At 47.6% G+C, this 14,329-nt stretch overlaps 1 protein-coding gene across 1 annotated transcript in view; it reads right to left on the bottom strand.

Annotated features, from left to right (window-relative positions):
• EGFLAM (EGF like, fibronectin type III and laminin G domains) overlaps positions 1-14,329 on the bottom strand; it is a 153,141-nt gene that overhangs the window by 45,064 nt on the left and 93,748 nt on the right. The window contains exons 11-15 of the mRNA XM_038743854.1: positions 13,158-13,258; positions 8,847-8,997; positions 6,717-6,906; positions 3,188-3,313; positions 1,333-1,576 (exon numbers count right to left, since the gene is read on the bottom strand). Of these exons, the coding sequence (XP_038599782.1) occupies positions 1,333-1,576; positions 3,188-3,313; positions 6,717-6,906; positions 8,847-8,997; positions 13,158-13,258 (812 nt within the window). The remainder of the gene's footprint in view (positions 1-1,332; positions 1,577-3,187; positions 3,314-6,716; positions 6,907-8,846; positions 8,998-13,157; positions 13,259-14,329) is intronic.

Genomic DNA, 14,329 nt, shown 5'->3' with positions numbered 1-14,329 from the left:
AGCTTACAGTCTAGAGGGGAAGACATGTATTAATATAAATATAAGGACATACATGGATATAAATAAATTACAGATATGTTCATAAGTGCTGGGGGACTGAGAGTGGGGTGAAGAAAGGGTGCAAATCCAAGTGGTTCCTGGAATTCTGCTTCCAGTTTGGCCTAGTGACACATGGTGAATTTATCTCTCTGCTTAATCAGCTCTTGTGGGAAAATAAACCAGAGCAATAGGAGTTGGTGTCTGACTTTGGTATTTTATGAAAATTTGCTTTCCCTTTTCTATCCCTTTTCCTCTGCTCTGGATCTGAGGCTACCAACCACATGATAAGGAGCTTATTTTTCTCCTAGCCGGTCATTTTGGATAAGGTTAATCAAACAACAAGGGGGCAGGTTGTTTGGCCTTCTGGTTTGAGATGGGAAATGCAGAAATCCATCACCATCTGAATCTTCTCTTGTGTTTGTTTTGGAGTAAGTTTTTCTGGCCATCATTTTTCATCTGGGAAAATATTCTCTTGTCAACCACATTCCCCAGTACTTCAGTGAACTCTCCTTACAATTGGTTAGATGCCTCTCCTCCCTTAGTTCATTCATTCAATCATATTTATTGAGCACTTACTGTGTGCAGAGCACTGTACTAAGCACTCGGGAAGTACAAGATGGCAACATATAGAGATGGGCCCTACCCAACAATGGGCTCACAGTCTTAGTTCTTGTGACTGTCCTGTTTGGCCAAGGGCTGTTCCCTCTCATTTGGGGCATGCTAGCCCGAGTCCAAGTCCAGAGTGAAGAAGCCCATTTTCCAGGAGCCCGCCTGGACCATGGGAAAAATAGCTTCCCTTTTCTTCAGCTCTCTTCTGCATTGCCCTGAGTTGCTCCCTTTTATTCATTCCCCTTAACCCCAGCCCCACAGCATTTACGTACATGTCCGTAATCTATTTATTTACATTAATGTCTGTCTCCCCTTCTAGACTGTGAGCTCACTTTGGGCAGGGAAAGCGTCTATTATATTGTTGTATTGTACCCTTCCAAGGTTTAATACAGTGCTCTGCATACAATAAGCACTCAATAAAAACAATTGACTGATTGACCAAATAGAGCACCTGGGAAAGTTTCTATTTCACAGGTCGGAGAAAGGAAAAAACTGCAAGGAAAACCCAATTATAAAAGGGAAACATCCCATCCGAGGGGCAGCTTGGCTCTGTGGGCAGCAAGAGACTCAGGGAAACAAGGGGAAGGGCGGCTTTTCGAAGACCCTACTGGCCAGGCCTTCATCTGTTCCCTTCTTGCTAACCTCACAGCGCGGAAGGGGACATCCCCAGCAAGTGTCCCTTACCTGAGCACCGCTGTTCCCGAACCACAGTCAAATCTGAACTCCACATAGCTGCCGGCCAGGTTGATGGACAGAAAGTCTTTGCTGTCCGTGTCATAGCTGTACAGAAGGATGCCATCTCCCGCCTCGGGACGGAACACTATTTCAAACTCCATGAAGGACAAGTAGTTCTGGGGCTCCAGGGGCCAGGGAGTGGTGGCGAAGGACCTCAGGGCCTCGTGGAACTGAGGGATGGCCACAGTAATGGCTGCAAAGAGAAAACAAGCACCATGTGAAATGTCGGGAGACAAAGGGGCCTGGTCACAAGGGGCTGATTTCCTGAGGGTGAAGGGGCCAGAGGGATGATGACCGCCGTGGGACTGGCACCAAAAGCTTTCGGGGAGAGAGGAGCCCTCTCTGTCTTCTGAGGGCCAGAAACGTAGCAGAGGGGTATCCCACATGTTGATGGGCTGTGTCTCGCCACCAGGAGAAGGGAGGGAGGGAGGGAGGGCACCGCCGCTGCCATTTTTCTCATCCCTTTTACGACTTTAGGGCTGAATCTCCACGGGCATGAGCTGCCTGCCCACCCACCTCATCACCACCCAGTCCTCCCAGGCAGCTGAGGGGTTTTCCAGGGACACAGCAGGGGTCTGAGCTCTGAAGTGGCAGTACCGGGCCTGGTCCACACTGCTTCGGACAACCACAGCGGCTCCTGGTCTACGGCTGCTCGTGTGGGTACTGAATCAGGCTGAGAAGCAGATGGAGTTGCAGATCCTGGACTGGCTTGGAGGAAGTGGAGCTCTGACCCTGCCTAACCCCTGAGGGGTCCCTCAGTAGTGCTGACCTGGTGGGAGAGACAGCCTACACCCAGAGGGTGCCAGAGTGGGGGGAATGGAGAAAGACTGCAGGAGTTTGTCATTTCTCCTTTCTCTGCCTTCCCTTTCTTTCCTGGTAAAGGGATCGGGAAATTGTCCAGTCTTCTCCTCCTCCTTCTCCTGCAATCTCCTCCTGCAGCTGAACTGGCCTGTCTACCCTGTGCTAAATCCTAGAGGCTTACACACATAGCTCGGGGTCCTCATTAAAGAGGAAAGCTAAAGGATGCTCTCCCCACCGCACCACCGCAGTACAAAAATATGGTGGCCACAGTGTTGATGGCTGGGGAATTGCTCTGGAAGTGTGTTGTGGGAGGGTGTGTGCCCTTATATTAGTGTAGACATGTGTAGAGAAGCAGTATGGCCTACTGGATGGAGCTCAGGCCTGAGAGTGAGAAGGACCTGGTTTCTAAGCCTGGCTCTGCCACTTGTTTTCTGTGTGACCCTGGGCAAGTCAATTAACTTCTCTGTGCTTCACTTACCTCATTTGTAAAATGGAGATTAAGACTGTGAGCCCCATGAGGGACAGAGACTTTGCCCAACTCAATTCATCTAGTACAGTGCCTGATATATAGTAAGTGCTCAGTATACACCACAATTATTATTATCCCTTTAGACTGTAAGCTCTTTGTGGACAGGGAATTTGTCTGTTATATTGTTATACTGTACCCTCCCAAGCACTTAGTACAGTGCTCTGTGCACAGTAAGTGCTCAATAAATGCAACTGAATGAATGAATGTGTGTATGCCACCCCCAGGAGGCCAGAGTGCATATGATCCTTAGTGTCAGGGAATGTGTCACTTGCTGGTTTTGTACTTTCCCACAGTCCATCGCACACAGTAGATGCTCAATAAATACTATTAGTACTCCGGCTACTCCAGCAACATGGCAGCCCTGGCCCACTTCCTGTCCTCAAGAACACAGTCTCCACCCCTCTAGAATGGCGGATCCTCCACAGACACCCCCTCTGAGCCCCAGAATTAGACCAGGGCCCAACCCCTTCTCACCGTCTTCGCAGTGGCGACCTTTAAACCCCAGGGGACACAGGCAAATGTGTGAATCCGCTCTGTCGGCTGTGCAGGTGCCACCGTTGATGCAGGATGCCTTGTCGCAGACACCGCTGCTACACTCACCTAAACCGGAACAGGAATTAGTTTGGCCGAGGCTCAGAAGGACACATCCTGGGCTGGCGACTGATGCAGTTCTGAACTTTCGCCCTGGTCCCGGATCTCGCCAATGTCAGCTGCACCCAACCAATACCGTAAACTGGATTTTCAGACACACAGAAATGCCCCTTTGTTTCCTGCCAGTCTCACCTCCACAACATCGCCAAGATCCGCCCTTTTCTCCCCATCCAGACCACTACCTTGCTGGTTCAATCCCTCATCCTATCCTGACTGGATTACTGCATTAGCCTCCTCTCTGATCTCCCATCCTCCTGTCTCTCCCCACTTCAGTCTACACTTCACTCTGCTGACTGGATTATCTTTGTACAGAAATGCTCTGGACATGTTACTCCCCTCCTCAAAAATCTCCAGTGGCTGCCTGTCAACCTACTAATCAAGCAAAAACTCCTCACTCCTGGCTTCAAGGATTTCCATCACCTCACCTTCTCCTACCTCACCTCCCTTCTCTCCTTCTCCAGCCCAGCCCTCACCCTCCGCTGCTCTGCCGCTAACCTTCTCACTATGCCTCGTTCTTGCCTGTCCCGCCATTGACCCCTGGCCCATGTCCTTTCCCTGTCCTGGAATGCCTTCCCTCCACACATCTGCCAATCTAGCTCTCTTCCTCCCTTCAGAGCCCTACTGAGAGCTCACCTCCTCCAGGTGGCCTTCCCAGCTGAGCCCCCTTTTTCCTCTCCTCCTCCCCATCCCCCCACCCTATCTCCTTCCCCTCCCCACAGCACTTGTATATATTTGTACAGATTTATTACTCTATTTATTTTATTTGTACATATTTACCATTCTATTTATTTTGTTAATGATGTGCATATAGCTTTATTCTATTTGTTCTGACAATTTTGACACCTGTCTACATGGCTTGTTTGTTTTTTTTGTCTCTCTACCCCTTCTAGACTGTGAGTCCGTTGTTGGGTAGGGACCGTCTCTATATGTTGCCGACTTGTACTTCCCAAGCACTTAGTACTGTGCTCTGTACACAGTAAGCTATCAATAAATACGATTTAATGAATAAATGAATGAATGAAGAATTTTATTTCCCCCACAGAGCATGGTGACCAAGTGCTGGAAGGCCTCTTCCATTCACTCATTCATTCATTCAATAGTATTTATTAAGTGCTTAATGTGCACAGAGCACTGTACTAAGAACTTGGGAAAGTACAATACAAAAATAAACTGTGACATTCCCTGCCCACAATGAGCTCACAGTCTAGATGGGGGCAAACAGACATCAGTACAAATAAATAGAATTACAGATATATTTATAAGTACTGTGGGGCTGGGAGGAAGGAGGAAGAGCAAAGGGAGAAAGTCAGGGTGACACAGAAGGGAGTGGGAGGTGAGGAAAAGGGGGGGTTAGTCTGGGAAGGCCTCTTGGAGGAGATGTGCGCCTTCAACAAGGCTGGGCATCATAAATCACACCCTTATCACCAAACACCTTTCTGATCACTCATTGGGGTGACTGGCTTTCTCCTGCTTTAACTGGTCTCTTGGTTGTTCTACAGCCCTCCGCTCCTCCGCCGCTAATCTCCTCACCGTACCTCGTTCTCGCCTGTCCCGCCATCGACCCCCGGCCCACGTCATCCCCCGGGCCCGGAATGCCCTCCCTCTGCCCATCCGCCAAGCTAGCTCTCTTCCTCCCTTCAAGGCCCTACTGAGAGCTCACCTCCTCCAAGAGGCCTTCCCAGACTGAGCCCCTTCCTTCCTCTCCCCCTCGTCCCCCTCTCCATCGCCCCCATCTTACCTCCTTCCCTTCCCCACAGCACCTGTATATATGTATATATGTTTGTACATATTTATTACTCTATTTATTTATTTTACTTGTACATATCTATTCTATTTATTTTATTTTGTTAGTATGTTTGGTTTTGTTCTCTCTCTCCCCCTTTTAGACTGTGAGCCCAATGTTGGGTAGGGACTGTCTCTATATGTTGCCAATTTGTACTTCCCAAGCGCTTAGTACAGTGCTCTGCACATAGTAAGCACTCAATAAATAAGATTGATGATGATGATGATGATGTTTCAGACCCTCAAAGTGTCATCAGACTGTCTGTGTTACAAGTGGGGAGACCCCTGAACCCCTCTCTTCCTATCCCAGATTAGACGCCAGACGGTGGAAGTGAGTTTCTAGGCCCCATAAGTGCTGTCATGGTGATTCAAAGTCCAAAATAAGCACGGGGGGAGTTGAGTAGCAACAACTAAGCTCATTAGCTAGACTGAAGTTGTTAGCTGTTCTGCCTGAGCCGGACAAATCCAATCTGCCACAGCCTATGGGTCCTAGAAAGTAGCTTCTGCCGTCTGTTGACTAATTTGTGAGAGGGAAGGAGGCCTTCTGGGGTATTCCCAGTGTTCAAAGCTTTCTAATGCAACTCAATTGGGTGGTGGGCACCGGTGAGAGATTAATTTTTAATTTTCAAATGCTCATCGGTGGATGAGCTGAAAATTCAGTTCCCCCTTGACGGTTTTTCCTTTTCTTTCTCAGTCGGCCTTGTCCCCTTGCGTGTGCAAACTAAATTAGACAGATGGGCTACAATCTGGCCCTCACCAACACAGGTGGAAACACAATCCTATCCCAGAAGCCTGTAAAATCAGGGGGCCTGGGTGAGTCGAAACGGCATCAGACTCGGAATTGGGGAAAGGGGGGGTGGGATGGGATTAAGGGGAAAAAAGCTGCTACTGTGGTGGCCACTGCCATGCCTGATCTCCAAGGTCACTTGGGTGAGTCTGTATGTCGGCCCTGCAGGCATGTTGCTGCCTCAGTTACCTCAGGAAATATCCCCCCACCCTGCCCCTCTTCCTCCTCGGCCCAGAAGCTGGGCAACAGCTTCTGCCCGTTGCTGGTCACATGTTACTTCCCCACCAACCCAATCATCATCATCATCATCAATCATATTTATTGAGCGCTTACTGTGTGCAGAGCACTGTACTAAGTGCTTGGGAAGTACAATTTGGCACCATGTAGAGACAGTCCCTACCCAACAGTGGGCTCACAGTCTAAAACCCAGTCACCCGGAAGAGGTAGTCGGTGATGGACTGATGCCCAGAGAGACTGTAGGGAACAACTTCTGCCCCTTGCTAGTAGCACCCTACTTCCCCACCAACCCCATTGCCCAGAAGAAGTCTCACCGGCCTGTCTGGAGGGTTGTGGTCCCAGTCCACCCTTGAAATATTTCCCCAGCCATAGCCTCTTCCTTCCATTTCATCACAAGAAAATGGAGTGACTGTTTTCTGGCAGCCTGCTGTCATCTCCCACCTGACAGTGGGGATGTCAGTGGGGACAAGGGATGAGTGGGGAAGGGATGAGTCCCAACAAATCCCCCTGCCCCCGGCCATGCCTCCTGATGTTAGCATCACTTACCTACATCGGCACCGCTGAGTGCCTTCCCCAGTGGCCAAGGCCTCATGTCTACTTTCTTCCCATTGACCACTAAGGCCTGGACACAGCCCCGAAGGCCTCGGTTCGTTCCCGCAGCTCTGATCAGCCAGGAGGCCCTAGGCGCCCCTCCGAGGTAGAAAGGGGTCCGAAACGTGATTTTACTGTACTGGCCCTTGAAGAAAAAAAAAATCGCACTTCTCTCACTACTTAATCACAGGTGACTCTCACAGCAAGTCTGAAAGTAAATCAGGGGATTGATTATTCTGATGAATTGATTAATAGGTGGAAAGAGCCTGGTCCTGGGAGTCTGGAGGCCAGATTCCACTCCCAACTCTGCCTACTTTGTGATTCTGTCACATAATCGCTCTTAACGTCTTACTTAGTGTCTGGAAAATGAGTATAAGCACTTAGTACAGTGCTCTGCACACAGTAAGCACTCAATAAATGCAATTGAATGAGTATAAGACACCTGTTATCCCTGCCTCAGACTGTGAGCCCAGGTGGGACCGGGACTGTGTCTGATCTCAAAACTTCACTTTTCAGTGCCTCAGTTACCTCATCTGTAAAATGGAGATTAAGAATGTGAGTCCCATGTGGGACATGGTCTGTGTCCAATTTGATTAGCTAGTGCCTGGCACATAGTAAGTGCTTAACAAATACCATTACAAAATCCACCTTGCACGTACTACAGTGCTTAGCCCAGGGGAAGCACTTAATCATAAGAGCTTGAAAGTACAAACCTGTATGGAGACTGTAAGCTCCTTATGGGCAGGGAATGTGTCTGCTAATTCTGTTGTATTGTACTCTACCAAGCAGTTAGTACAGTACTCTGCACAAAGTGCTCAATAAATACAATTGATTGATTGCAGTGAGGATGATGTTGACGATGATGGTATTTGTTAAGTGCTTACTATGTGCCAACCTCTGAGGTAGGATGCAGGTAATCAGGTTGGATGCAGTCCCTGTCCCAAGTGGGGCTCACAGTCTTAATCCCCATTTTACATACGAGGTAACTGAGGCCCAGAGAATTGAAGTGACTTGCCCAAAGTCATAGAGCAGACAAATGGCAGAGTCAGAATTAGAGCCCAGGTCCTTCTGGCTTCCAGGCCTGTGCTCTATTCATTTTGCCACGCTGCTTAATAATAATAATAATAATAATAATAATGGCATTTGTTAAGCTCTTACTATGTGCAAAGCACTGTTCTAAGCGCTGGGGAGGATACAAGGTGATCAGGTTGTCCCACGGGGAGCTCACAGTCTTAATCCTTACTTTACAGATGAGATAACTGAGGCACAGAGAAGTTAAGTGACTTGCCCAAAGTCACTTTGGCAGAGCTGGAATTTGAACTCATGAACTCTGACTCCAAAGCCCGGGCTCTTGATGGGCCCTAATGCAGGTGGCAGCGAGCTTTCTTTCTGGCCAGATATCAATCAATCAATCTGAAGTATTTATTGAAAGCTTTCTATGTGTGGAGCACTGTACTAAGCACATGGACGAGCACAACAGAGTAGAATTAGCAGACACGTTCCCTCCCCATAATGAGCTTACGGCTCCATCAGCAATTTCTCGGCTAATGGAGGGAGCTCCCCCAAGGCATGCCGGTACTCTTGGTAATCCCCAGTCTGAGGCCTGGAACGCCCTCCCTCCTCAAATCCGCCAAACAATCATACTCTCCCCTTCAAAGTCCTACTGAAGGCTCGCCTCCTCTAAGAGGCCTTCCCAGACTAAGCCCCCCTTTTCCTCAGCTCCCACTCCCCTCCACATCACCCCAACTCACTCCCTGTGCTCTACCCACAGCACTTGTATATATATATATATATATATATATATATATATATATATATACATATCTGTAATTCTATTCATTTATATTGATGGCTGTTTACTTGTTTTGATGTTCATATATCTATAATTCTATTTATTTATATTGATGCCTGTTCACTTGTGCTGTTGTCTTTCTACCCCCTTCTAGACTGTAAGTCCAGTGTGGGCAGGGATTGTCTCTATTGCTGAACTGTACTTTCCAAGCTCTTAGTACGGTGCTCTCTGCACACAGTAAGTGCTCAATAAATTCGATTGAATGTATGAATGAATGAATGAAAGGCACTGACCTGGGATTGGCCTGTCACGGGGTCATCATCATCACCATCCAGTTGCAGCAGGCCATCCAGCCCATCCCTGTAGACAGTGACCGTGTGCCAGCTGCCCAGTTGGATTTTGGTTTTGCTCGTCAGCACAGCAACCCCGGTCCCACAGTTGAATCTGTGGAGAAGGAGAAAGGAACAGGGAGGAGTCTTCCAGATTTTGACTAAGTTGATTTAATCACCATTTCAGATTGGGAGGGATTCTCTTGCCAAGGTTTGGAATTCATCTCTTCGGAGTTTAGGTCCAGAGATAGAGATGTATAACCAAATGGGTAACTGAGCCATAAAGCTAACTGGGTTTATGGAACCTAAGTAGTCTTTAATATTAGCCCCTTCCTTAATCTACTGACTTCTTTTGTAAAGATCACTCTGGCAACTGAAGCCTTGGGCATCATCCAGGACTCCATTCATTTAGAGGAGCAGTGTGGCTCGGTGGAAAGAGCACAGACTTGGGAGTTAGAGGTTGTGGGTTCTAATCCCTGCTCTGCTACTTGTCTGCTGTGTGACTTTGGGCAAGTCACTAAACTTCTCTGTGCCTCAGTTACCTCATCTGGAAAATGGGGATTAAGACTGTGAGCCCCACATGGGACAATCTGATCACCTTGTATAATGGCATTTGTTAAACCGCTTACTACGTGCGAAGCACTGTTCTAAGCGCTGGGGGGGGATACAATGTGATCACATTGTCCCACATGGGGCTCACAGTCTTAATCCCCATTTTACAGATGAGGTCACTGAGGCTTAGAGAAGTTAAGTGACTTGCCCAAGGTCGCACAGCAGACATGTGGGGGAGCCGGAATTAGAACCCATGACCTCTGACTCCCAAGCCCGGGCTCGTTCCACTGAGCCACGCTGCTTCCCCCCCCAGCACTTAGAACAGTGCTTCACATATAGTAAGTGCTTCCAAAGACTGTATTATTATTATTATTATTTATATCTTTTCCACCAGCTTTACTATGTTATTCCTCCTCCTCCCAATGAGTCAATCCATCAGTGGTATTTACTGAACACTTACTGAATGCAGAGTGCAATACAAAGTGCCTGTGGAAGAACAACAGAGTTGGTAGACTCAATCCCTGCCTACAGACAGCTTACAGTCTACAGAGGATCTTACCATCTACAGGAATGAAGACTATATAGGCTTCCTCTCCCTCTCCCAATTAGACTGTAAACCTCTTGAGGACAGAGATTGTGCTTTTTACCTTATTCTAGCCTTCCAAGCACCCAGGATAGCATCCCTGTACGCAGCAGATGCCCAGAACACAACAGGCACCTAGTGCAGTGTCCAGCATACGGTGTCCAATACAGTGCTCATCACATAGCAGGTACGCAGGACAGTGCCCAGCACACTTCCAATATAACACCCTGCGCCCATTAGAGACTTAACTGATAATAGCCATAGGTTGGAATTGAGTTCGTGATACTTCTGGCCCACAAATTCCTTATGGTCTTGTGATATAACCCAGACTGGATCAACAACACTGCCATTTTCAGAATGCTGAAGGGCACAGAGTCCAGGACAGCTGTAGACACTCAGCCAGTCAGTTGTATTTATTGAGCGCTTGGTAGATTCAAAGCAGCTTTGCCTAGTGGCAAGAGCCCGGGCTTGGGAGTCAGTGGACATAGGTTCTAAGCCCGGCTCCTCCACTTGTCTGCTGTGTGACCTTGGACAAGTCACTTTGCTTCTCTGTGTCTCAGTTACCTCATCTGTAAAATGGGGATTAAGACTGTGAGCCCCATGTGGGACAGGGACTGTGTCCAACGTGATTACCTTGGAGCAACCTCAGCGCTTAGAACAGTGCCTGGCACACAAGAAGCGCTTAACAAATACCATAATTATTCTTCTTGTAGAGAAGCAGCGTGGCTCAGTGGAAAGAGCATGGGCTTTGGAGTCAGAGGTCATGGGTTCAAATCCCAGCTCTGCCAATTGTCAGCTGTGTGACTTTGGGCAAGTCACAACTTCTCTGGGCCTCAGTTCTCTCATCTGTAAAATGGGGATTAAGACTGTGAGCCCCACGTGGGACAACCTGATCACCTTGTATCCCCCCAGCACTTAGAACAGTGCTTTGCACATAGTAAACGCTTAACAAATACCATCGTTATTATTATTATTACCTTGGACATGGCACTGTTCTAAGCACTTGGGAGAGTACAACAACATAACAGACACATTCCCCTCCCATTCATTCATTCATTCAATCATATTTATTGAGCGCTTACTGTGTGCAGAGCACTGTACTAAGCACTTGGGAAGTACAAGTTGGCAACATATAGAGTTGGTCCCTACCCAACAGTGGGCTCACAGTCTAGAAGGGGGAGACAGAGAACAAAACAAAACATATTAACAAAATAAAATAAATAGAATATGTACAAGTAAAATAGAGTAATACGTAAAAACATATATACATGTGCTGTGGGGAAGGGAAGGAGGTAAGGCGGGGGGGATGGAGAGGGGGAGGAGGGGGAGAGGGGAAGAGCTCCCATAACAAGCTTACAGTATAGAGGGGGAGACAGGGCCCCGCTCTCAGAAAGCTCCTGTTCATTTTCTAGTTGGGTTGGTACTAGAGGACGAAGTACAGACAAGCCCCATCTCCATGTCCCCCCCTGACCCCAGTGGGAGGGAGGCAAATTCATTCTGACATTGAGACACAAAACTGTCACTGGGAGTAGTTCAGGGGGTGGTCCTTGGTCCTTGCCCTCTCTCTGTTCCTTTCCAGAGCTCTCAACACCCTGCTAGCTTAGGCATCGAGGTCTGGGGCTCATCACGATGCTCAGATCACTCCATCTAGACTCCTCGTTGTGGGCAGGGAATGCATCTATTGTTGTAGTGTACTCTCCAAAGCACTTAGTACAGTGCTCCACACACGGTAAGCGCTCAATAAATACAACTGACTGAATAACAGTAGTGAGGACCACAGCCCCATAGCTAATCCCTTAGGCAAATAGTCCCTCTGGCTCCCCTGAAATCTTCTCTTGGCCCTTTAGAGATTTTCACAACTATTCATAAATATGCATTTGCCTCCATAGCCATCATTTAGTTATTTTAAAGTCATTCTCTCACTCTTGACTGTAAACTCCTTGTGGTCAGGGAAAGTGTCTAGCAAGTCTGTTATATTGTAGTCTCCCAAAAACTTAGCAGTGCTCTGCACTCAGTAAGTGCTTAATAAATACCACTGATTGATCCATTAAGCTTTCTGAGAACAGCCTTCGACAGTCGTATTCCTGAAAGGTCAATTAAGGCTCTGAGAAATGAATTACACCAAATTCATGCCTCCCCCCAACCTTTTCTTCCCAACCCTGCAGATGAGTGTTGTAAGACTGTAAACTCCTTGAGGACAGGGATCACATCTACCAACTCTATTGTACTGGGAAGCAGTGTGGTCTAGAGGAAAGTGCTCAGGCCTGGGATTGAGGGGATCTGTATTCTACTGCCTGTTCTGCCACTTGCCTGCTATGTGACTCTGGGCAAGTCACTCAACTTCTCTGGGCCTCAGTTTCCTCAACTGCAAAACAGGGATTCAATACCTGTTCTCCTTCCTATTTAGACTTGTGAGCCCCATGTGGGTCAGGGACTGTGTCCAGCCTGATTGATTTGTATCTACCCTGGCACTTAGAACAGTGTTTGACACATAATAAGCACTTAAATACAATAACTATCAGTCAGGTAGTCAATCATATTTACTGAGTGCTTACTGTGTGCAGAGCACTGTACTAAGCTCTTGGGAAAGTACACTATAACAATATAACTGACACGTTCCTGTGTGCAACGAGCTTACGGTCTTGAGGATGCGCTTACCGTCCCTGTCCCACATGGGGCTCACAGTCTTAATCCCCATTTTACAAATGAGATAACTGAGGCACAGAGAAGTGAAGCGATTTGCCGAAGGTCCCACAGCAGATGAGCGGCAGAGCCAGGATGAGACCCCAGTTCCTTCTGACTCCCAAGCCCGTGCTGTTGCTTATTTACTCTTCCATTCGCTCACTACAGTGCCCTGCACATGTTAAGCACTCAATAAATACTATTGACTGATTAAAAGCCAAAAAAAGTCTTCCTCTGGTAGCATCCCACAGTCATCAACTCCAGAAGAAAGGTCGACAACCACATCATCATCAATCGTATTTATTGAGCGCTTACTGTGTGCAGAGCACTGTACTAAGCACTTGGGAAGTACAAATTGGCAACATAATCATAATTACTTGTCTGGTTACCACAGACCATCCTTTCAGGGAAGACAGGTGGACAGAGAGGTGGAGGGGAAGAGTCCGTGGTGCTATTACCTGAACTGGAGAGAGCGCCGGATTATTGCCAGGGACATAAAATCACCTCGTCCGTGTTCCGTCTCCCCACAGTACAGCAGCAACCCGTCCTCTGCTTCTGCCTGTTATTACAAGAAATAAGCCACATGAACTATATAGGCACCTCTTCCCCAACAAAGCACACAACAGAGAAGCAGCATGGCTTAGTGGAAAGAGCCCAGGCTTCTGAGTCGGAGGCTGTGGGTTCTAATCCCGGCTCCGCCACCTCTCTGTTGTGTGACATTAGGCAAATCACTTGACTTCTCTGTGCCTCAGTTACCTCATTTGGAAAAGGGGGATTAAGACTGTGAGCCCCACATGGGACAAACTGCTTACCTTGTATCTACCACGGCACTTAGAACAATGCTTGGCACATAGTAAGTGCTTACCAAATACCATAATTATTAATTATTATTATTACCTGGAAGCTTCTAACAGGTGGCAATAGAAGGAATCCTGAAATATTCCACTATTCCACCACATTGCAAGTAGTAGGGGATGGAAGCCAGTGAATTCCCTCTGGGCAACCCTGCGCAGCAGTGATGGGCAAATGCAGCTAGGTGAAAACCAGGCATGGCGTGAAATGCTACCAGGGCTAGAGAGGAATGGAGCCCTAATCATTTGGCATTTATATCTTGTGCTGCTTTGCTGATCCACCTTGGAAGATGGAGAGGAAACCATGTGGGAAATCTCAGCTGTGAAAGAGAAGGAAGCTTTGTGCTGGAGTTGGGGTTAGTGGGGCGAGGAAGGGAGGTCAATAAGCTCATCACACTAAATGATCCCCCTTCAAGCTCACCACCCTTAAGGATTCCCCCTCAGCCTCCAATTGCCAGGCAATGCATTGCTGGACTTCCAACTCTGGATTTTGGAAAAGTGGCATTTTCCATTCCTGAATTTGGCCTTGCTACACTGTCAGAGTATAAGTTCACTGTGGGCAGGAAATGTGTCTCTCAACTCCATTATTTTGTACTCTTCCAAGCACTTAGTACAGTACTCTGCACACAGTAAGCACTCAAGAAATACTATTAATCAATTGATCGATAGAGTTTATCTTTTGGAGAATGGAATTTGAACTGAACTTTCTGAGCAGTTAATGTTCAAGTGTGATATCTGTCTTTTCCACACCTGCCTCCTTGGGGAACCAATGCAAACTT

This window comes from Tachyglossus aculeatus, chromosome 3 (genome assembly GCF_015852505.1).
Source record: "Tachyglossus aculeatus isolate mTacAcu1 chromosome 3, mTacAcu1.pri, whole genome shotgun sequence".
Classification (NCBI taxonomy): domain Eukaryota; kingdom Metazoa; phylum Chordata; class Mammalia; order Monotremata; family Tachyglossidae; genus Tachyglossus; species Tachyglossus aculeatus.
This window is presented reverse-complemented; position numbering and strand designations above follow the sequence as displayed.